We start from the raw sequence: 25,751 nt of genomic DNA on the forward strand, positions 1-25,751 counted from the left end.
TGGCTCCCGTAACGTTAAGCCCGACGCGCTGTCCAGACAGTTCCTGGAGGAGGAGGGGGACTCATCTCAGCCTGACAACATTCTTCCCTCCTCTCACTCCTAGCAGCTCTTACCTGGGAGATTGAGGAGAGGATTAAATCGGCGTTGGAGGACCAGCCGGGCCCCAGTTCATGCCCTCAGGGTCGTCTGTTCGTCCCCCAAGACTTCAGGTCCGAGGTCCTGCAGTGGGCCCATGCTTCCCGTCTGACCTGTCATCCTGGGGTTTCCCGCACCAAGGAGGTCCTGCAAAGGCGGTTTTGGTGGGCCACCCTAGATGAAGACACAAGGAACTTTGTCAATGCCTGCCCAGTCTGTAGTCAGAGCAAGACCTCCCGCCAAGCCCCTGCCGGATTCCTGCACCCACTCCCTGTACCTCATCGTCCCTGGTCTCACATCTCTCTGGACTTTGTTACCGGTCTGCCACTGTCAGAAGGAAACACTGCCATCCTGACAGTGGTAGACCGGTTCAGCAAGATGGCGCACTTTGTGCCATTACCAAAGCTTCCCTCTGCCAAAGAAACTGCTGAATTAATGCTCCTGCATGTCTTCCGACTACACGGCTTCCCTACAGATGTGGTTTCTGACCGGGGCCCTCAGTTTACTCGGCGTTCTGGAAGGAATTCTGTCGGCTCTTGGGGGCATCCACCAGTCTGTCTTCTGGATACCACCCACAGTCGAACGGTCAGTCGGAGTGGCTAAACCAGGAGATGGAGACGGCGCTGCGATGTATGGCTTCCAATCAGCCCGCCTCCTGGTCATCACAGCTTTTGTGGGTGGAATACGCCCACAACACCCTGGTCAGTTCTGCCACCGGGCTCTCGCCATTCCAGTGTGCGTACAGCTTCCAGCCTCCCCTGTTTCCTGACCAAGAAAAAGAGACTGCTTACCCGTCAGTGGAGAATATCATCCGCCGCTGTAAGCGCACCTGGTCCCGAGCTCGGTCTGCACTCCTGCGGACCACTGCTCGCTACGCCTCCTCGGCCAACCGTCGCCGCTCCCAGGCTCCTCCGTACCGGTCGGACAAAAGGTTTGGCTGTCCACCAAGGACCTTCCCCTGAGGGTGGAATCCCGCAAGCTGGCTCCTAAGTTTGTTGGTCCGTTTCCGGTGGAACAGGTCGTCAACCCGTGGCGGTCCGCCTCAAATTGCCCCGCTCCATGCGCATCCATCCCACGTTCCACGTCTCCAAGGTCAAGCCGGCCAGGGAGTGTCCTCTGCAGCCCGCCTCTCGACCACCGCCCCGTCTCATCGATGGGGCTCCGGCTTACACGGTGCGTCGCTTGCTTCGCTCCCGTCGACGGGGTAGGGGTCTGCAGTATCTGGTGGACTGGGAGGGTTACGGCCCAGAGGAGCGGTCCTGGGTTCCTGCGCGGCAGATCTTGGATGACCAGTTGGTGAAGGAGTTCCACCGCCTGAATCCCGATCAGCCCTCCTGTGCGGTCCGGAGACGGTGTTCCTCCGCCTCTGTCCCGGCCCCTCCTTCTCCTGTTCCTGGGACGTCCGGGCTGGGTTCCTGCTTGGGGGCTTCGACGTCGCGGCTGGTGGATGGTCCTCCCTCTGGTGATGACGACGCGGGTTCCGGCATGTCGGAGGAATTCTGACCCTCCTCCTGGCCCCCTCCGCCCACCCGGTTTCGGTGGCCCTGTGTTGGGACGTCATGGGCCGCCCCTTGAGGGGGGGGTTCTGTCATGGACCTGCTGTTTCTCCTCCTTACCTGCTGCCAGTACTTTTCCACTCACCCTCCTTCTGCTCTGCTCTACCTGTTAACCACCCCCACTGCTGCAGCCTGCTCTCCCCTCAGCTGCAGCTCATCTCCAATCAGTGCAGTATTTAAGACACTCCAGTTCACTCACTCATTGCCAGATTGTTCCTCTGCACTATGCATGTCTTTCCAGCGTTTCTCTATCAGATCTCCCGTTGCTGACTCTGCCTGTTCCTGACCTGCTCTCCTCGCCTGACTCCCCGTGAACCTACCTGCTCTTTGTCCTCGACCACGTGTTCAGTTTCGGCGTTCCGGAAATCTGACGGCTCTCCTGGTAAAGACTCCTTCGCTCGGCTAAGACGCTCCTTCTGCCTGATCCCTGTCGGTGCTGTTACATCCGCGGACGGACTTCCTGGTTACCGAACCCCTGCCTGTCCCAGACCATCCCTCTGCTCGATTCCAGTCGGCGTTCCAGCACGTGGAGACGGCTTGTGGAGCTACGGGGTTTCCTCCTCGCCAGCCACTGTGGGTACAAGCTTCGTTTCTTCGCTTCGTGTGATACCCAGAGACTTTGCTAGGGCTTCCTGCCCGAAGAACGAACTCTTTGCCTGTGAGCTGAGCATTGACTGTGTTGGTTTAAATAAAAGTTATTACCAACTGAACGAGCGTGTTGGTGTACTGCATCTGGGTCCTACAACCACCCGTTACAAGTGTAGAAAAAAGAAACTAACATCTACACAGAAAGCGAACTCCAGACTCCCATACTAAAGTCAGTTGTTTGTGGGAACCAGCCATCTCCACACCCACCCGCCCTATAAGCGTACTCGCGCTCCTTAGATTACATGGTTACCAGCAGCGTAATTACCAGACATTGACAGTTCTGTCCAAATGCGTTTTCAAGTGATGCTGTGATACAGGTTGCATGTGGACGCACACAGTGCCATCCGCTGGTGTATAATTACAACGCCACTCGTTCTGTCCAAGCGCGTTCTCATTTGACCCTGTCCAGCTGCATTCGTGTTGGACACGGAAGGTGACTTTTGGCATCGCGCTCGTACACCAAATGCACTGACAGAGCCGTCAAATTTGACGAGTTCGGAGTGAGAACAGGCTGAAACATTAGCATGTTAATGTTGTCAAATTATAGCATGTTCTCATGCTGGTGGTTGCATTTTAGCATAAGTACAACATCACAGAGTTTCTAGTGTAGGATTGTTGTTCTAAAACTACAGAGGTTTGCACACTAAAATAATGAGAACACTGCTTTAATGGCTATTTTTTTCATTGTAAGAAACAGGACAACCTACATGAAAACCTCCTGGTTGCAAACTTCCTGGCTTCTGCTCTTTTTTTAGCAACTTGCAGCTATCATTCTTCATGTTATTGTACATAATGGCTTCCTGAGCCTTCTGACACATGTAATAACACTGAAGGCCCCTCTCATCTGAGGCATTCTCTGCATTCTTCATTAGCAATTACAAGGCTGATGCACTTACAGATAGAAGCTGCACACACCAACAGGGTCAACGAACCCAACACAAGTATGTGATTACACATGAGATTGAGTCTCATAAATCCGCATCAGAGACGACGGCAGTGGAACATCATGCAGAGCTATTTTTAGCGCTGGGACTGGATGAGTCATGCTGTGTGCTGCTGATTGTAAGATGATAAATTGTAACAAATACATTGTTGTGGGGGAAGTATTGCACTGTGATTTGATTATTTGTTGAACAGCTGGGTGCGGTAAAGTGTGCCAGATGGCTTTTAAACAGATTACTCCTGATGATAGGCTGGCCCGTTACTGATTTTAGCTCACCAAAGATTAGGATAAACTGTAAGGTTGATTCACTTCAGTTGCTTTTGCCTCAAAAACATTTTTTTTGTCAGTAGGAAGATGATCACTTTGCTCTTTAAATAGTTCCATGAAATCAGCCAGTGCTTTACATAGTGTGGGCAGGAGTGTACTGACTCTGCTGTTTAAAAGACAGCATCGGAGAGGAGGAAAAAATAACATCTAACTGTAACACTAATGTGGGCCAGCATGCAAATGTGCTCTTCTCTGAAAATCACCATCTCTCTCATCTCTATTTATTAATAGAAATCCCAGTTTGTGTATGATCTACATGTGGGTTAAACAGAGTGTGGGCTAGTCCATAAAAAGTTCCGCACAAATAAATGATTTTTAATTTGAATATCTAACATACAGTTCTTAAGGTCTCCTATTATTATGGGTTCCAACTCACTTTCTAGAGCCTTTTTTAAATAGTCCCAGACATGGTTTAGGTCATTTCCATTTGAATATTACAGGGGTGTTGGGAAATATGTTTATCCACTTCCTCTCTGAGTGCGATGAGAAGGATATCAATCTCATGTCTGTGTGTTAAAAACACAACTGGAGTCAGGACATGGTCAGCTTAGCTTAGCATAAAGACTAGAAGCAGAAGGAAACAGCTAGCCTGGCTCTGTTCAAAGTAGAAAAATCTGCCTATAGCATCATCTCTGAAGATGCAGCTGTGGTATATAGGTAGTCCTCTAATCAGAAGTTTGGTGGTTTGATCCCTGAATCCTCCAGTCAACATGTCAAAGTATCCTTGGGCAAGATACTGAACCCCAAAATTGCTCCTGGTGGCTGTTCCATTGCTGTGTGAGTGTGTGTGAATGGTTAATAAACTGAAAAGCAGGTGGCACCTTGTGGTCACCAGTGTGTGAATGTGTGTGTGAATGGGTGAATTTGACTTGACTCGTAGTGTGCACGCACTTTGAGTGATCAAAAATGACTAGAAATATGCTTTACAAGTGCAGGTCCATTTACCATCCAATTAGGTCTGCAACAATCACTTAATCTACCACTTTAAAAGAAAATCTATTACTCAGTTAGTCTACAAAAATGTCAGAAAACAATAAAAACGCCTGTTCTAATTTCTCACATTCCAAGGTGATGTATTTGACCAAATGCTGAATACCAAAATGTGATCTGCTTAGTCAAGTCAGTCTTATTTATACAGCCCATTATCACAAATAACAATTTGCCTGAGAGGACAAGTTATTTCAACTTTTTAATAAATGTCTTCAAATGAGCATATAATGGAAATACAACACAACTGAGATAGTCTACCTCTGAGAAACACCATGGTAGTTTGGCTTTGAATTTCCATACCAGATTATTCCACAAATCCTGCTGAAAGCAAAAAAAGACACCAATGAAGACTTCATTAATCCACTGTCTGTCTGTCTGTCGGCACCTCTTTGCCTTGTAGCTTCACTGTAAACATGGAACATGTCTGTGTGTCTGGAAGTGTATAAACAGGCTTCACTAATATGATCCTCATTTCCCGTGTAGTGACAGTGTACAGAGAGCAGACACAGCTTCAGATGACCGCAGCACAGGAAAAGACGCATCGCAGTTCTTCACTTTGAAGCCTCGTTTAGCTGCTGTTTATGCACAAATTAAAGGAGGAGATACACCAAACCTCTGCTCTGCACAATATAATGACTTGTTTTTACATTATCCAACTTACATGTGTTTAGGAGGACTTGTTATGCCAGTAAAACACAGAACATAATTATGCTATGTCTTATATAACACACACAAAAAACATTAGGATTTACTGTCAAAGGTTTTTATTTTTTATTTTTTTTAAATGTCCAATATACATGTATATTTTTTGACCCCGAAAAAGCCCATCAGTTTATATTCTGTGCCTACAGGTCCCTTGACCAAGTTCAGAACTGCTCGGGGCCAGCTGACCATGACCAGCTCCCTCACTCTAACAGCTCTCCTGCTGCATGCATGTGGATACTCTGTGTGTGTGTGTGTGTGTGTGTGTGTGTGTGTGTGTGTGTGTGTGTGTGTGTGTGTGTGTTTTGAGAAAGAGAATATTTCAGAGTGAAAAAAAGAATGGAAGAATGGAATTCCCCCCACAGTTTTAATAAAAGTCATTCTCTTCAAGTGTTCAGTGAGACATTATGAAACCAACCAAGATTAAATTTCTTATGTTTTAAACTCTTACAGGAAAATTAAAGTGGATCTCCTGTTTTACAGAATGTTTCGTCATGGTATGTTTTAATTGAAAAGGCTTAGACATAATGAAGCACCCATATATATATATATATATATATATATATATATATATATATATATATATATATATATATATATATATATATACAGCTAATGATTTATTAGTGCATTTAGGGAACAGATCCATCATTATAATATTTTTTTGTGTTTTACAACAGAATTGGGTTCTGAATGGGTTAATCAGGCTGTATATAACCTCTCCATGTATACAGTGAAACCACCTGTTTATCAGCAGGGTCCCCCACATACTAAAGTTACATGTTCACATTTAGTAATTAGAATTATTTTAGTCACATTTATCTCCGCTTATTATCTGGTATATTTATAATGGCAGTTTACATGTTCACAAGTTCATTTGTTGTCTTTTAGTGATTTGTAATGATGATGATAAGGATCAAGTGTCTTTTTCCATCTATTGTTGAAACAGGAGTCAGTTGGTCCAGTGTGCCTGATGACATATTGCCTCACACCCCAGGACATTTAACATGTTTCAGTCATGTTTCTAACACATGTCTGTGTCTCTCCAGCAAGAAAACACTGGCATTATCTGTAGATTTGGAGCCTATTTCATGTACAGATGAAGAAATTCTGTCCATATGTCACACCTCAGCACAGTTTCTGACACTCTGAAGTCAAATATAGTTCTGACTGCATTCAGGAGAGTTCAGTTTTTGCTGGAGTGAATGAAGCTGTAGATTCTCATTAGTTGATCAAGACACGCGCTGATCATTCTAACTCTTATTAACATCACACAAAGCAGTTACAGTGATTTAATGTCAGTCTCTCACACACTGTGAAGACTAACTGTCATTGCCAGCATCACTTAATTTGTGTGTGTATGCATTCATGTGTGCGTGCATGTGTGTGTGTGTGTGTGTGTGTGTGTGTGTGCGTGCGTGTGTTTTCATCATTGCAAAACACTATCTTGATGACACATATTGTAGTGGATACTACCCTACAGGCAGTTTGGAGTATTTTGCCAGGTATTTATACGTCTGTTTGTCTGTGGACAGATTTTTTCAACGCGATAACTTCACAACAAAACTCTACAGGTGTGTAGTGAAGTCGCTGTTTACACAGCAACGGTTTTTACATGAAACATTAAACTTTAGTTGTCGTGTACATCAGCGTTTTGGGGGCCTGAAAACTTTGAAACCGGGCTCCAAGTGTAATCATTTGAAACCACCACAGCATCTGTTGCGGTGTTAACTGGCAATATGCAGATCCAAAGTTACACCACCAACTACTGGCCTGGCATGCATGCTACAGTATTTTTGGTTGTTTTCGCGGATCCACATACAGGAGGTTCGATTTCACAATGTTATATAGAGCCACGCCCCTTTGTTATTACAAGCATGGAGGACTGTGAGAAAAGGAGGAAGCATGTTTCAGTCTCTAAGTCACATTGATAAAATACATGCTTTGTGTTTGAACAGTCTTTAAAGAAAACACAAGAAGTCATATTACTTATACATGTCAAAAAATCATGAATCTTTTAAAAGTTTCTCAGATTTTTTTCAAAAACATCTTTCCTTTGGAATGGTTCTAAATCCAAAATATAACAGGAAAATGAAACTGGGAAATACGTTTCAAAAAGGAAAAAGCTGCTTTGATATAATTTTCTAATAATACAAATGGCTTATTGTGAATCGTATTTATTATGTTCACAGAATATTCATTTCAGGAGGTTCTCAACATACTGTTCTTCAGAAATTGTAATGGAACAATGTAATGTGTGTTGAAACATCACTTTATTCTTTGACATGGATTTATTATTTAAAAAATTCAAATGCGGCTGTCATCTTCTAAGCATGAAGCACTTTAAAAAATGTATTATAAAGTTTTACTAAATCATCATTAAATGATTAATAATATCAATAAACATTGATGCTGGTATTTATTTCAAATAGGGATGCACAATATCGGATTTTTTGCCAATATCCGATACAGTATAACAATTGATTTGGTCAATAACCAATAGTGATATCGATATATCCACTTATCAACTTATTTTAGTGATCATAGAGTCTCTTCTACAGTGACATTAACATCATATTATGCATACTCTTATCCTGATGTCCCACCAGCAGATGGAGACATGAAATACAATGCATTTACTCTATGTAACATTCATTCACTGTGCAAAAAAAAAAAATGTATCAAATAAGGGTTGATGTTTTGTCCATGTACACTTTGTCAATAAAAAAAATACATATTTATTGGTTTGTAATGTCAGCAGAAATCATCATGTTAGTAGATTTTGATATTTTTATTTGCAATATTTTTATTATCGTAAATGGCGTCTATATATTTTTTATTAATTTAAGTCAAAATTAGCTACTGATACTGATACTGATACTGATGATGTGTCGATATCGTGCATCCAATCTCAACATTTATTTTTCCTTTAAATTAGGCTTCCAAAAAAAGTTGTGTGGGGTGTTTTCGTGCTGAAACAGTCAGTACTAATGCTGGTGAGTTCAAATAAAATTCTCTACATGAGGGCATGATGATGACAGTATTTGAAGGATGTCTCTATAATGGGTTAAATATAAAGCAAATGCAATAAAAACTGGGTTTAAATACATGTAGGAGTCCTACTTCTTCCTGCGCTGTTGATCACAAGCGTATGTGTGTGTGTGTGTGTGTGTGTGTGTGTGTGTGTGTGAGAGAGAGAGAGAGAGAGAGAGAGAGAGAGAGAGAGAGAGAGAGAGAGAGAGAGAGAGGGGTGGGGGGGGTCCTGGATCAGCTCCATCCCACCTCGGAAATACCAACCAGGTGCTGCGGCTCCTTCCTGCCCTGCTCTGCGCACACACGCTCGGGCTTTTCTCGCGCGGCTCCATCGCTCCGCTCCGCCGCTGCGATGTGACGGACAGAAAGCCGCAGAAACAGCAGCCAGACACAGTGATCCCTCCGGTGTGCCCCCTCAAGCCCTCCGCCGTGTCCCCGGCTCATATGGCTGTGTGTCGGCCGGTCGGACAATAGCCCGCCGCCTGCCCGCTGCAGCAGCAGGAGCAGCTTCTCCTCCTCCTCCTCCTCCTCCTCCTCCTCTCCTCCTCCTCCTCTTGCCGGGGGAGCTCTGAGTGTTCCTGCCCGGATCCCTGCAGCTCTCTCCGCTTCAACAAATGCAGGACACGAGTGGGAAGACTGGTTCGAGCGGGAGGAATTTATCGGACAAATCAGCGACATCCGAGTGCAGAACCTGCAAGGTAGGAGCATCCTGCTGCTGTAGATCCTGCTGCTGTTTGCTGCTCCGTGGCCTGGCCACGCATGCACAACCTCAGTCAGTGCACTCTGCGTGGAGCGGTCTGCTGCTGGGGACCGTTTGCTTTCCGCTTTGGGGAACTTTGGTTAGTGTTTGGGTGCTTTTTCAGCACGCGCTGCGGTCCGCAGGGTCCCAAACTTGTGTTGGGGGCTGTGAGAGGTGACGCTGTGTACTCAGAGAGCCGTCTGTAACTGCAGCGGCTGCACAGCAGCTCACACACTACAGTGTAACTGGCCCCAGGGCTGTGTGGAGCTGTTTCATTCATCAGGTGCACATGGACACTGTGTTTTTGGTGTCTGTTAGACACTCTGTCCCTGTGCTGTTTAACCCTTTGGAAGCTGGACAAATTGGTTTGATTTCTCCTTCAGCTTGACAGGAATAATTCCCCAAAAGAGCTGCTTAACATGAATTCATCCAAAATGTGTAAGAAATTAATAAAAAAAAAAAGGAAAATCACAGGAAAATAACCTGAATTGGTATTAAAAACAGAACAAACTAAAAACAAAACAAACAACAGCAAAATTCAAAACAAACAAACAAACAAGTATATGCAAATTTATTTATGACACAACTGAAAATTTCTAATTATAATAATAATAATAATAATCTCTCTCTCTCTCTCTCTCTCTCTCTCTCTCTCTCTCTCTCTCTCTATATATATATATATATATATATATATATATATATATATATATATATATATATATGAAAAAATCTGTTGCATCCAAACATCCAGAATCAGCATTACTGGCCAAGTATGCTTTCACATACAAAGCATAGGACTTTATTGCTCTCCGTGTGCATGCACAGAACACACATACATCTGAAAACAAGGAAAACAAAGCTGAACAAAGTGAACATAAACATATGACTGCCATAAACACTGACTGCTGTGTAGCTGCAGAGTGCAAAGGCTGCTGGAATCAATGTATAATGATAATTCAAACAGGTTGCTTACTTTGTGCGATAGATGGATATGACTGTATACAGTTTGATGGATTATGTGGGACAGATGTCTAGCCTATATGTTTTGCACTGTGTATTTAAAGTGTAAGAATATGTAATCCACTGGTAAGATGGGCAGGCTGCTGTGTGTTGCAGGGTTATTGCACAGGGATGGTTCCTGACACTGTGGACAGTCAGATAGATTACATGCATTGCACATCAGTGGTGTGTCTGTGTGGGCTTTAAGAGGCATGTCACATTTATTGGTTTTAGTCTTACATTTGACAGATGGAATTTGTCGTTATTGTTTGTTTTTATGGGTTTTATGTGCATGAAGACAACTGTCAAATCAGCAGCACAATGAAAGCATTAATATCCTCACATTACATTTGTTTGGCAAACCATTTTGGTCAATCAGCGACTTAAGTACTGTTGCCTTAAATCTCTTTGACCAAAAAAGAAAAAAGCAAATAAATGTAACGTATTGATTAGAGCTGTTTATTGGATGCTGTAATAGCTCCAGAAACCATATCACCCAACAGCTTTCCAACATCAGAACTGAGAGAGCTGCACGAAGCCGACAATTTCAGTTTCATTTAAGCAATATTACACGAGAGGGCGGCACAGTGGTGTAGTGGTTAGCACTGTCATCTCACAGCAAGGGTTCGAACCAGGGTTGGGGCAAGGTTCGGACCTTGGGCAAACTCCCTTCTGTGTAGAGTTAGGATGTTCTCCCAGTTGTCCCAGTTGAGTCCGCTGGCTGACTTGTGCGTTTGCTTTCTAGTGTGAACATGAAACTGTGAGCCGACCAGCTAGTTGGTGGTGATTTGTGATGGCCTCCTCAGCAGCATCCCTCCCTGCTCTGTAGCTGCATCATATTGTGGTTTATTTTCTGCTTTGGTGGGTGCAGAGATCGTTCTCTCTGCCTCTTCTTCTCTGTTGGATTTATTCCTGGATGACTGTAGGTGCAAGTTAAAAGAAGAAGAAAAAGTTGCTGCTTGATTTTGATGGACTAACACCAGAACCTGATGTTGGCTGCTGATGACATCAGTGAAACATTTTCAGACATGAAATTCCACTGTAGATGCTCGATATTCTGGAATAGGAGTTGACTGATATTGGTTTTTCAGGACCGATACAGATACAGATCATTAGTCGTTAATGGGACCGATAACCGATATTTTGAACCGACGTGCATTCATAATAAAATCGAAAATCTTTCTGTCAGTATTTAGAATTTAGAATATAACAAACTCCAACACAAAACTTTGTTTTTTGTTACTTTTTTTGAATTAAGTCAAGTGGCAATTTAAATAAAGTTATAAATAAATATAAATAGCTCCCTGAGGTTTACAAAGTAAAAGTTCCTCCCATGCTGACACTCTCTTTGCACTTTTTAATTGATTAATTTTATTGGTAATAAAATTAATTTTAAATAAATATAAATCTTAAATTTTTTAAAATTTAATTTAAAGATTTAAAAATTAAATTTCAATTAAACTTTAAAATTATATTATATATTTTAAATAAATTTGAATTCTGCATTTTTAATAAAATACCGCAACAGATACTCGGCAAAAAGCCAAATATTGGCCCCAAAAATTGGCCAGGCTGATAATCTGTTGACCCCTATTCTGGCATGATGTCACATTGTCTTTAGCCAGTTATTCATACAAGTAAGAGCAAAAAACAAAACAATATCCAAAACAAAATGTTACCAGAAAAGCAAGTTACATCACAGTATTTGAAAGTTTAATGATTCATTGGTTTATTTAGGAATACATTGCTGTAGATGCACCTTAGGTAACGTCCAAAGACTGTGGCCAAATAAGAAAAACTTGTTGAAGTATTGTTGTGCAATTTGCAGACCACACTGAAATACAAATTACAGGCAGACATTTAAACAATGAGCAACAAGTGTGAGATCTGCGCCTGGCACTGCTGTTTGAACTGGAGTGTACTGTAAGTTTGCAGAACAGGGCGTTTCAGAGATTAGAGGAGCAACAGCAACTGCTCTTTAAAGTGGAAGTAATTGATTTAATGAGACTGGTGAGAAAGGAGGCTTTGTTCAGCTGTAACCCACTTTACCACAAAGCCTGAAACAAGCAACAACAATATAGCTCCCAAATGGTCAAAACACGATTTCATATTGTTGGCACAGAATGCCAATAGGAATAGTGTAACAGCATGCAGAGGTGGAGTATTAAAAACAAGCTGCTACTCATTGAGCCTGATAAGACAAGCATAGATAAGACACACATATCAGCCTTACTAAGGTGATATGGCTTATCATTTTTCAAGGCATAAATCATCTATTGAAATTAAGAGTTTGCGCCCTGTATTTAGCATGTCAGACTTTGTTCTGTGGATGTATTTTTTGCATTTATAATGGTAAATAATTTTGCACGATGGAGGTGTTCTTTAGTTTCAGAGCTAAAGTTTATCAAAATTGAGAAAAAAAATTCCAGAGACTGAAAAAAAAAATCTGATCTGCAGCCAGGGTTCATTCTGGGAACAAAATTCAGCTCTCTGGACAGAGCCCATTGCTCCACCATCCACTATAACATTACTCCACGTCTTTTCTTCAGTTGGTGCTGGTGGACTATTGATGTTAGCATGAAGCCAGCAGAATTTTGCATGGCACTGGCATCTGTAATGTTGTTATTTAATAGGGCTGCAAGATTTTGGACATTTTTGTCAATATCTAATATGCTGATATATAACAACGTAATTGGCAGTTACAGGTACCAATATTGATGTATTCATTTTTTTTCTCACCTAATCTTGATCATCAAGTGTCTCCTGTAGTGGAATTAACATCATATTCTGCACTTATTGTGATGGCCCACCAGCAGATGGAGACATTAAAATACAATCAATTACAATGTACTTTGTGTGATGTTTCTTTATTGTGCAAAAATAGAAAAAAGCATGTGGGTGATGCAATTTAAGCCAATATTGGGCGATACCAACGATGTGCTGATATTGTCAGAATGTTGGCTGATTTCAATAGTTCATTTTAAAGGCGATATCAGCCGATACGGATGATATGCCTATATTATCGTGCATCTCAGCCTCATGGTTAGTTTTCTCTCAGACCTTTTCCACTCCAACTTTTCATTTTTTGATCCTTTATTATCCGTTGAATTTGGATTTTACATTCAGACAATGCTCTTTCTCTCTTTATCATTTGCATATTTCTACTTGACCTCTGACATTACATGGATGCATCTTCTTGAAGTGGTGTGGAGACATGACATTGGCTGGTACCACTGCACCTGCCACTATATGTAGGCTGATGACATTTTTGGGACTGTGTAACCCCTTATCATGTGGGCTGTTCAAACATCAAGTGGGCTGCAGCCAGCAGGTGGTTTCTTTTTTTTGCTTCATTATTTTTACAACGTTGCTAGTAGTTGCCTTGCACCCCGTCTGGTATTTTTCAGGTTTGCTTAATGGTCAGTCCCAACCCTAACTTCAGCCATTATCCAGCTAGCAATGTTTGGTTCTAAAAAAAAGTTCTGAGAATGGTACAATGCAGTGTTACAGTAATGTTTTTAGAGGCAAGTTTTCTTTTGGTTCTCAGAATGTTCTCACTAAAGTTAGAATAACATTCTCACTAAACATTTAAAAAAAGTAAAAAATGTTTTACATTTTCTTTTAAAAAAGGTTCTATAAACTCAGGCCGCGATAACGTGTTCTGAATAATGCTTTGAAAACGTTCTTCTTTTGTTCTTATGTAACATTGTGGGAATGTTTTACAAAAAGAACATTCTATGATTTATCACCTCTCATCATCACCATGCTAGCTGGGTATGGTCACAACAGAATAATATTAAAGGCTAAGACATAGTGTCAGAGAGGCACAAGAAGAATCATACAATCAGAAAAGTAACTAAGCAATGTGTGTTAATCTCTATCTAAAGTTTGCCAACATAAAATCAGACTACATAAGCTCCTGCAAGGCTGTAACAGCAAACCCCCTGAGTGTCCTGAACTGAGCAAGAATGTATTGGTATAATAAGTAAAAGTGCTTTTTCTTCTTCAAAAGTCACATAATCTCACTCTAAATATCCAAATCTTACAAAGGAGGATCAGTGTGATGCCTCTTAGCACTGTGACTGGCTGTACAGGCAGGTGATAAAAGTTCTCTCCCCCCTAATGGGTGTGAAACATGATAGAAGATGGATAAAGTGGTCTGCCCCAGTGTGCCATCAGCAACACACAGAAGTGTGTTACAGTCAGCTGTGGATCTTAATGCACCTGGTGAGCAACTGTTGCCCTGGAAACACACAACTCCGCAACACAATCTAGGTTTTGAAGTCTGAGACAACAGAGAAAAAATGCACCAGAGTGTGTTACTAATAACAAATGATATTATTATATTTCATGTCATATGTTTGTGGAAGAATTAAGTAAAAATGTCAGAGGTTGGTTGGTTGTTTTTCTCTTCAAATCCAGATTAGGTGGTCAGGTCAGGTGAGGTTCCTTTATTCGTACCCGTAGGTAGATTTAGGTTGCAGTAAGGTGGAATGTAGAGGGATTTAGGCCCTAAAGTCATTTGTGCATTGTGCTCTTGCAGTGATTCAATAATGAGTTTGATAGGTCAGATATAACCGCTGCCATATCTGTACAACAGGACAGAATTGAATATTTTGGGAGTTGTGTGGCACTTTGCAGTCAGTGGAAATGTAAGTGTCTTATTTTTACATTGGATTAAGAGGCAGTACGAGCAAGTATATTCCCTAAAAATGTGATAAACTTCCTAACAGGGCTGTGTGATATGACAAAATATACAAAAAGTCTTTCATTTCATATTATGCTATATTGTTTACTAGGGCTGTGCAATTAATAGAATTTAAATTTCGATTACGATTTAGACTTCCCTCTATTTTCAAAACAAGATAACTGAGATGAAACGGTTTTGTGCAGCATGATGACTAAAAATGCTGCTCCTGTTTTGTCTTTTATTTTGTAAATCAAGTGCACCCTTTTTCATGGGTCCAAACAGAAGTTTCAGCTTTGGTTGCCATAGCCTCTCTGGTTGTTTTGAAATTTCTGTCTCACTTTGGTTTTAGACAGTGTGCACAGCAAGAGAGAGAGTGCGGGCGACAATAAGCACAAGCGGGGAGAGCAAGCGTGTGTGCCGGTACATCCATGGGTGAAAGTGACAGTGAGGCTAGCGGCAGGAGCAGAGGGTATGACGTGAAACGTGGCTGTGTAATGCGTCAACAGTTGAGGCTGTTTGTCAGAGGCCAATGAGTAATCATGTTGAAATAATTGTTGAATAATCGTGATTTCAATATCAATCAAAATAATCATGATTATTATTTTTGCCGTAATCAAGCAGCCCTATCATCAGCATAGTTGGAAGTTTTAACATAAGACTGTTCAATGTTACATCAGTGGAAGCATTTTGATTGGTTGGATGTGTACTCATCAGAAACGAAACTTTTGGAAAATCGATCTTGGTATGGAAAAATAAAAGCCGCAATTTTGCTTGTAGAAAATATGTTGCTGGTGTGAAAGCTTGCTTTGACCTGCTATAGGTTAAAAAAATGTTATGACCTGCGATTTAATTGCATGAAAAAAAGCGTCTGGTGGGCCTGAACTTACCAAATTCTCCTCTCTTTTCCAGAATGTGATGTTCCCATTTCTTTCTTTTTTTTTCCTCTTATTTTATCAAGTAAAATTGATACCAGGTCATAATCACTGGATGTAGAGTCCATTTTGATTCTTTTTACAATGTTGTGCTGTTAATTCGCGTCACTCTTGGTGTGGAAAGGTCTTAAGATTGGACAGAGGCAGCAGGAGCTAGTGTTTGTCCAAAAGAATGTGATAAACTTCCTACAGCATCTCCACAGCCTGTGCTGTCTCTGCAGGACTGTGTGTACTTGCATGAGCTTCAGTGCTGCGCATTCCGTATTGCCACTAATTTGAGCTTTTCCTGTGAACCTGGACGTTTTCCAACCACTCGAGAAGAATGCATATTGCTTTTGTCCGTATTCTCTGCAAGCGCTCACAGACTAGTCCGAGCCATCTGATGAGTGGCTGTGATCCTCTGCATGAAAAGTGGAATAGCGGGGAGTGCTTTAAAACAATGGCCTGGAGGCTGTTACATAACACCATGAGATGAGGAGAGGGGGAGAGCAGTTCCCTCTGCAGTTACAGTGCCTGAGCCCCTGAGCTCAACATTCCCACATCACACTTCCCACACATGCACACGCACACGCTCACACACACACACACACACACACACACACACACACACACACACACACACACACACACAGCCTCCCACCTGATCGGGATCCGGGTTTCTCGCTCTGAGAACAGTTACCGTAACTGCTGTGAGGTGGTACTGCTGTGTTCTGCCAGTTTCTACAGCAGTTATATCATGGTATAAAACTGGAGTGTGATTAATCGGTCAGAAAATGTGCATTTTTTTTAAGATGACTGTATGACAATGTCATCAAGGTTATCCAGCCCGCTCTCACTCTGAACTCGTCTAAAAACGTCCACTCTGTCAGCGCTTTCGGCATACGAGGATGACGCCAAAAGCTCACTTCCATGTCCAACCGGAGTGCGGCTATATGGCATCAGATGAGAGCGCACTTTGAGAGAACCAGTGGTGTTGCTATTAGGACAGCTGACAGCTGGACGGCACCGGGTGCATCCACATACAACAAGCACAGGTGGTGTCACTTGAGACCACGGCTGGATGGGACTGATTAAATGCGCATGAAATGCTGAAGGGCAGAGTCATAATGCTGTAGGTAATGACGCGATATAAGGACGCGTGCACTTACAGGGCAAGCAGATGGGGAGGTGGATGAGTCCCACTAACACCTGACTTTTGTGCAGGACTCCAGAGCTCACTTTCCATGTGGGTGTGACTTTGTTTTTTTCCTACGCCTTACCATGTGCTTGTTTTGCCTAATCCTAACCATCCTGACAATCTGTGTTTGTTACCCTGTACTGTTGTGTAAACATAAGGACCATCCAGTGTCATCACACCATGTGCATTTGTTGACATCATGGTAATGGCATCCTGCAGCGTAAACAGCTGATGCTGAAGGATACCTTAAACATCATATGTAGAAGCAGAAGGTCACTGATAGAGTGGCACCATGTGACAAGTTTGGATGAGAATATGTAGTTATTTTGGCTTGCAAACTTCAAAATTTAAAACCTTGATGGAAGCACCTACTCGCTTGTGTGCCACTGTAAATTTATTGGAAATATTAAACTACATCAGAAGAGATGTCAAATAAATCAAGTATCCTGATAAAGGTACATTTGATAAAAGAGGAACTGACCAAAGTAGAACAGAACAAAAATGAAAGTTAACAGGACTTGATAGGTCGGAAAAGGTTGATAAAGACGTTGCCAGAATGTTTGTTTTTGATAACAGCGTGGCTCAGGATGTACTGTCCTGTACTTGACCTGTAGTTTCAAAGGCTTCCAGTGAACATAATGTGCATCATTGAAAATCCATATTCAGGGTTTTTTCTGGACACCATCTCTGCGTGCTGTCTCGCTCATTGACACTAATATTCCGCTTTTACTCCAAATATGACAATATTCTTAATGTGACATCATGGAAACAGCATATTCTGTTGGAATATTCCAAATTAGGCCTTTTTTCCGAATGTGGAGAAGATAATTAACCCCATTTAAGCAGATAAAAAGTAAGATAAAACAAGAATCACATGTATAGGCATATAAGATGCTAATAAAAGAAATAATGTCATATAAAAAGAAAGCCAATAAAAGAAACTCGAATTTAAAACTGGTAAAAGTGCAAAGTACATGGCAAAACTAAAACTGGACCACTATAATATGCAGCAATAACAAGTTAAAAATGTAAAACCATCAAATAATATTTTTTTAAAAAGGCTTACTTATAACAGTAAGTTTTGTATCTGTTGTTCTATCTGTGTCTCAGTTCTTAGCATGTTATTTTTAATAAAGATATTTTTATCCCAAAGAAATGTTTTTGTTTTTGAAAAAAATTCCATCTTGTACTCAATTAATATCTTTTTGTGTTTTCTATTAGTTACATAAGTGCTGGACACAAATATACCTGCATATCTCTCTATAACTTGCAAAACTGATGCCCTCTTTTCTGTGTGTGTGTGTGTGTGTGTGTGTGTGTGTGTGTGTGTGTGTGTGTGTGTGTGTGTGTGTGCGTACTTGTTGAGACCGTGTGAAGGTCTGTGCAGCCACCATCTGTCAGTGTGTACATGTCCAGCCATGTGCAATATACACCTCATATCTGTATCTATTCTGTGTGAAGGATTCCCTATAAAGCAGCATGCTGAACAGCAAACTGCTGGGTGTCAAGCAGAGTTCAGACAAGCCAACATACAGGCTTCTCCCACTGAGCTCTGTTGACTCTCCACTGTCTGAGCGAGGTTGTCTGCAAACAGCAGTGACACACAGCCTCCTCTGCTCACATTGAACTCAATGTGGCGTTCCTGAACATGCGCCCAGTCCCCCTACATCCAGCAGGCTGCATGGCACAGAGCCTCAGCCTTCACAAACTGTGCTTTGAGTTTCCTGGAGGTTTGTGAAGGTGGTGATAACAAAGGTCCCCATTTTTTAGTTCCTCCCCTTATTCTTTTTGGATGTCCTCTTTCAGGCCTTCCCGTGGCTAAGCTTTTATAGACAAAAGCACTGTCAAAGCAGTGGTGTTTTACAATTTTGGAATGAGATGGGGCTGGATTTATGCTATAGTAACATTACCACTAACCTGCATATTTAATCTAACTTGCCTTGATTCTTGCAGCATGTGCAGTAGCGAGGATGCAACAGTGACTGTCATGGTCAGCTATCTGGTCTGTAGTCCAAAAGATTCAGATATTCTCTGGGTGCATCTTGCAACAGAAAAGTGATTTTGTCCCCCCCCCCCCCCCCCCGTTTTGCACATGGTGCAAAACACTTTACCCCTGCTTTTGTGCAGAACATCAGGGAAATGTCTTGTTGATAAATGTGAGAGGTTTAACTTGCACATGTCTGCATCTTCACAACCAGAAACAAGGATGTGATTTTGATGGTATTATGCAGGCAGCTGTTATGATTGGTTAAACTCAGTGGAAATTCTGATGATTGGTCAAATTTGTAGAAAGGTTTCTGCGATTAGACAAACTTACAAGGTGGCAGAATTCACTGGGACTGTTTGAATTGTTGGGATGATGCAATGGCAACAATTAACACAAATTCAACCAATTCCTGAGAATTCCCCCAGAGGGACTGAAATGGGCTTCCTCTGCACAAACCCTCAGGCTGATTCACTGAGAAACAGCAGAATTTGTGATGAGGCAGCACATGTTCCACACATTCCGTGACTGAAAACTGCAGAGTGCTGCAAATGAAATAGCAATTTCCATGTTCCTAGATAGCTTTTAAAGACAGCACTGTGTAAGATGCTGATGCGCATTCTGCAACGCTAGTCCGTATTCACAAAATAGCCCTAATGATTAATGAAGATCCTAACTGGCACAGTAATGGGGGTGTCAGTCCAAAGTTGCATAATATCAGTCAATGCAGTCATCTTATTGTATTTTATAGACATTTCAAAAATATTGCTCAAGTTTTGCACAAATCTGTAATGGAAACCTGCCTTTTGGATGACTTGCATCAAACCAACAAAGTTAACTAAATGTACATAAAATAATCCCTAACTGCATAATGCACCATGGTCATTCATGCTCATTTAAAAGGCACATGTAGGATTACCCTGTCAGAAGATAAAGGTTTAGTCAAATCGCAGTATCAACATGCAGATGATTTAATAGAAATCAATTCAGATGTACAAGGTACAAGGTACTTGTTTCACTTCATGTGCACCTGACTCAGAAAGAAGTCATTTGGAAATCCTGTTAGTCGACCATAAGTCATAACAGAAGAAAAATTACAATAAAACTCGGATGTCAAATACCTTGAATAGTGTTTCTGGATGGTGCAACAGACTAACCACCAGTTAAAGAGAAAGTATGTTCAGTGTGAGTTCAGTTGTTAACAGGTGTTATTAAAGGATCTGTTGCTACAGAGCTGTACTAGCATGTTATCCCCACAGTAGAATCCAAAGGACTTTATGCAAAGTACTGCAGCAGGCTTTTTTTTTGTTCCAGACTTTGCATGTAATATTCATTTGCTTAGACAAAGTAGCTCCAGCTCCTCTGTGGTGATGTTTTATAGTACAGAGATGGAAGTCTGTCAGAATCTCTTTCAGCCTCTACTCCCAATAATCAAAATACACCTATTAGCCACAACATTGAAACCACTGACAGGTGAAGTGATTGACATTGATTATCTTTTTACAATGCAATGTTCAGCTGGAGAACCTTGCGTTCTGGCATTCATGTGGATGCTTAATGACATGTACCAGCCACAGAAATATTGTTGCAGACCAAGTACACCCCCTCATGCCAAGCGTTCTCCCTGATTGCAGTAGTGCCACTATCAGGACAATATACCATATCGTGGAATAACCTGAGGAACATGAAAAAGAGCTCAAGTCATCAAGCTGGCTTCCAAATTCCCAAGATCCCAATCCGATGATGAAGCATCTGTGAGATGTTCTGGTACACCATATCGCAACCCAGGGGGCTCATGGATCACCCTGGTGCCAGACACCAAAGGACATTCCCAGAGGTCCTGTGTCATTGTCTCGACAGGTCAGAGCAAAGTCCGATCCAAAGAGACCCCACTGTGCATCTCAATTCTCAGTCAGATTGGAATCTGGGCAATTTGGAGGTCAATGTTATGCCTTAAGCTTTTTGTCATGTTCCATTTTCCCCCCGTCACCCTGTTGGTCCATCACTTTGGTGCAGAGTGAAATATCTTAACAACTATTGAATGGTTTGCCAACAAATCCAGCTTAAATACGTTGGTGATCCCCTGACTTTTCCTCTTAACTCCACTTTGAGGAGGATCTTTCTGGTTGAGTGTCTCGGCAACTACTGGGTGGCCATAGCATTTGCTACAAACATTCATTATCTCGGGAGGATAAGTAATTACTTCAGTGATCCAACTTTGCATCTAGTGCCATCATCAGGCCAAAACTTCAGTCTTTTCAATACTATACAGGCTTCTGACTATACCTGTGAAGCTAATCAGAGCACAGCTGTACTAATATATTAATATCAAGGGATTTTAAGGGTTAAATGAACAGAAAGTGATAGCTGCAACAGCAGCAAAACCACATTCAACAATCTGCAATTGTGTTTTATTGTATTATTGTGTTGTATATTGTGTTAAAAGTTGAGACAACATGTTCAGATTACATAACATGCATTCTCTCACTGCGAGTGATGAAGTGAAACTGGAGAGTGAGGTATAAAGTCTGTCTCAGTGCTCTGCGTAGGTGTGTTGATGTGTGGGCTGACAGGTCACATGGTGAACAGGCAGATGATGAATAAGCACCTGGTTTCTGAGGAGGAGGTGATAAGAGATCAGTGTCACCTAACAATAAGACACTGATGGTGCTACACAGATTCCGTTGAAGGTATACTTTTCTAAGGTATTTTCTTGACTTCCAAACAATGTGATCTTACAACAGGTCTTCACTTCCTGGTTTGCCTCTTTCCCACAGTGGCTGAACGCTTTATTTTGATGTCACTGACACATTTCTGAGCAGAATCTTTTATGAATAAGTGAAAAGAATTGTGTAGACAAAAGGCAGACAGAGTTAGAGGTATATGGTGCTGCACATGTGGAGACTAGCAGTGGTGGCATACTCTGTCCTGTTTAATCGTCTCTGTGTTGTCAGGAGTCCTCCTTAGATCACTCCTTTTATTGACATTTCTAAATTTTAATTACAATTTTCATTGGTTGACCAAGCTTACTCCTTTTATTGACACTTTTAGATGACTTTTATTGACACTTTTACTTAGAATTTTACAGTTGATTGGGACCGCTTTTCATCAAGTTTGTTGTCTGTAATGTTCTATGTGCCTTTTTATTGTATTTTTAAATTGTTTGTACCACCAACTGCAGATCAAATTTCCTCTGAGGGACAATAAATGCTCTGAACTCTCTGAGTTCAGTATTGAACAGGTATGCTGCCTCTGAAATAAAGTAAAGCAATGATCCGTCCATTTTCATAACTATGACAAACATCTGCGAGCTTTTATGTGCTTTCATCTCGGTTACGCAGTGTATTTGTCACTGTAAGTCACTGAATTTAGAGGGCAGCTAAGTAGGACGCTGTATATCAGATACACGCATCCACCTTAAATGATCTCTCAACATCAGTAAGGGCTGAATGGAGCTGGAGAAGATCCAAAACAGAATTGCCCTTTTGGGATAAATAAAGTTCTCTCTCTCTCAAAATCACAGACTACAGCTGACAGAAACCCTCATGATGTTAATCTTACTGTTACCTGATGTAAGTAGGTACTAAACTCACAGACTGCTATTAAAAGGTCAGACAGACTGGAATAAGATTATTTTAACAACCCTTAAAGCAATTAAAGGGGAACACTAGATGAGGTAAAAGGTTATTATTGCGGTTCTTATTGAAAAATATCGACCTTTACACATTTCACAGATAATGTCTACATCGTTGATAGATATGTTTTTGGCCCCAGTCCCAATCTGAGTCCCTCAGATTTTGTCTGCCAATACTAAGGGAAATGCCATATTCATATTGATCATTTGTCATGACTCAAAGACAGTATATGTACTTATCTGCATATGAGTGAAGATATGTTTTAAAAAAACAAACAAAAAAATGTGAATATAAAGTATGTCATCTTTAGACAATCGCTGATTGATTCTGATATTACATTTCAGCCAAAATGTTCCACCTGCATGCAATCAAAGCCTGCTCAAACATAAATGGTCAACATTAGACTACAAACAGAAACCAGAAAGCTTCCAATACCAAAATCTAGTCCTGTTTCCCAGGGATTTTGACTGTCATGACTAATCATAGACTGTTAGCAATTTTGAATGCCTTTTTTATGCATCTGCATTGGCAGGAGCCATAGCCGTCCATCCAGTTGTTGTGAACATGGTATTCTTAAGAAAGCATTGCGAGAAGTTCTTCAAATTTGGCACAAATGTCCACTTTGACAAAACAATAAATGTATTTGATTTTGGTGGTCAAAAGTCAACACCACTGTGACCTTGTGTCTGTCTTATTTTCATAAATCTCTTGAGAACGCCTAGAGTCAATTTCCTCAGATTTGGCACAAACATCCACCTGGACTCAATGATGAACTGATTAGAATTTGGTGGTCTAACATCAAGGTCACTAAGACCTCACAAATAATGTTTTTGGCAACTGAAAATTTGTTTCCACATTTTAGAATATGTAGCTACTTTACAGAAACTGTAGCATTGTCTGCTGCCATGACTACAAACGAGTCTGGACAGACATTGATGTCAACTGTAACTGCAACCTGACTGGTCTGGGGAGGCACACAATTGCAAGGCATTGATTGTAGTTTTTAAAATGCTTCTAAAAATTTCAAAAACTAAATGATATATTGATTATTACAGATGATTATAAAAAATAATAGGTTTAGAGGTTGCAAGGGGTGGGTGGTATATTGAATAAACTTGAGGTTTTGTGGCTTGTTTCACTTGCAATATATAAGAGGACTTTATCTTGAACATTGGGTCCAATCGCGAATATATAGTCACATTTTGCAACCACGGAGCACCGGTGCGACTTGCAAATATTAGTAATATATGAACTGGTGAGCTGTTAGTTTGTTGTTTGCTCACAGTGAATAAGTATCGCAATATATAGCCTTAAGATATTCATGATATTATTTTAAAACCATATCGCTCAGCTCTAGAAATGAAATCTTAAGTCTTAATACAAACAAGTTGTGACATCTCTGAACATCCTTTCAAGTATACACACCTTTACCATTAGGATTTAATGGGAGCAAATATTTCAGCTATTTTAATAGAGTATCTTTTTTCTGTTCGAGTGCATTGTGTCGTAAATTCCTGCGGACTTACTCCCACTATCCTCACCAAGCAGTTACCTGTAAATCCTTTAGAAGTGCTCTGAAACAAGTCAAAGAAGTGCTCCTTTTATAAAGCGCCCCCCCACCCCCCCCCCCCCCCCCCACAACACACACACACACTCATTAGTGCTCCTTTTATACAGCGCCCCCCCCCCCCCCCCTCTAAAAATACCCACTCTCTTTTTTAAAAGGTCAGTGGTTATATTGTGAGATAAACCTCAAGCGGTGGTGATGTAAGCCGGGGTTAGCTCGCTCTTTGTCTCCAGTCTATGATTGGTCTGGAAGGCTGGTTTTTATGAGCTGCAGGTGGTTCCACTGCTTGGTCAAAGAGGTGGCACAGTAACTCTACACTGGAGCTGCCTCCACAGGGTTAACAGCAGTGATGACAGGGAGCCATGTGCTTTACCACGCACTGTTTCTAAGAGGCCATGCTCTTGGTTGACCCGCGGCCCTTGGGGGCGTTGACTGAGCAGGTATCAGCAGTGCAGAAAAACACCCACCCACCAGGGATTGCTTTTCAATTTTCCGGCGATTCAACCTGAGCTGCTGTAACTCTCTCTCTCTTCCCTCATGTTTGTTTTCCCTTGCGGTCAGAAAGGCTTTTATGCTATCATTGCTTATGTTTTTCTGTCATTCAAAGGAAGTTAAAAGTGCACAGATAATGCTCAGTTTACCTTTGAGCACTGGCTGAAAACACATTTATTTTTCCACGCAAATCAACAGCCCCACCCATGGTTTTTGGACCGGTTGCTTTTCGTTTCTGGCCCTCAAACTGTTGCTGCCCACCCTCAGGTGTTCTGTGAGCTTATCAGTTCAATCGTACCTATAAACTTCCTTTGATGAGCTGCTGCTCTGTGTAATCTGCTGGAATGTGGATGGCTGTTTGATGCACAATGACATCAGCCGGCGTGTGTTGTGCTGAGCTCTTGGTTCAGTCAGGAAAACAGTTGAGACAGGAGGTTTCTCAGAGGCGGTCTCTGTGATTTAATGTGAGGGATCAAACAGCTATTATGGCTTTGTGTTGTCTGTTAAGTGTGCCGTGTCTGCAGTCAAGTAGAAGGAGCTCAGAAGATCTTTGTATTCCACTGTAAACACACACCATCATATCCATCATCTGAGGATACGACCACACTTTATTTTCTTTGCCTAATCAGAGGCTGTGGGAATGTAGAGTCAGTTACATCATCCGTGGGTACCAGAAATCCATATTTTGGGAAGGAGGGTGAGCCTGGGTGCAGCTGAAGAGAAACAAATGAGCAGCCTTCACCTTAGGCCACGTTTAGACGAGAACAGCCCTACTAAAAACAGAAAAATCTTTCCTTTGTGTTTTAAAAAATCAGCTCTCACATGATAACATTGTTAGAATGATCCTCGTGTACATGGATCCCCCAAAACTCTGTAGTATGCATGCCAGGCCAGTAGTTGGTGGTGTAACTTCGTAATGACACACCATAGAAGAACAACACCTGCAAGTGTGAAGCTGTGACGTCACCATTGCATTTTCAAAAGATTAAACTCTGGAACTCGGTTTCAGAAGTTTGCATTTTAAGGCCCCCCAAAACCATGGATGTATTAAAGAAAGTCTGGATACAGCGATGGAGGCGGGGCCTTGTTCACCCCCATGAGAGCTGCTCATTGGCGCATGAAGCAGAAAAAGCTTTTTTTGGGGTATAAAATACTCAGATCAAGTGGCTCATGAGGCATACGCACTAGAGACTTCCGGGAGC

The 25,751-nt window shown here is 41.7% G+C and overlaps 1 protein-coding gene across 1 annotated transcript in view; it reads left to right on the forward strand.

The window, feature by feature from the left end:
- The first annotated feature begins 1,194 nt into the window (after positions 1-1,194).
- clmna (calmin a) overlaps positions 1,195-25,751 on the forward strand; it is a 63,038-nt gene continuing 38,481 nt past the window's right edge. Inside the window, exons 1-3 of the mRNA XM_042500842.1 lie at positions 1,195-1,618; positions 2,041-2,349; positions 8,931-9,032. Coding sequence (XP_042356776.1) covers positions 1,195-1,618; positions 2,041-2,349; positions 8,931-9,032 — 835 coding nt within the window. The remainder of the gene's footprint in view (positions 1,619-2,040; positions 2,350-8,930; positions 9,033-25,751) is intronic.

Source organism: Plectropomus leopardus, chromosome 14 (assembly GCF_008729295.1).
Source record: "Plectropomus leopardus isolate mb chromosome 14, YSFRI_Pleo_2.0, whole genome shotgun sequence".
In the NCBI taxonomy this organism is placed as follows: Eukaryota; Metazoa; Chordata; class Actinopteri; order Perciformes; family Serranidae; genus Plectropomus; species Plectropomus leopardus.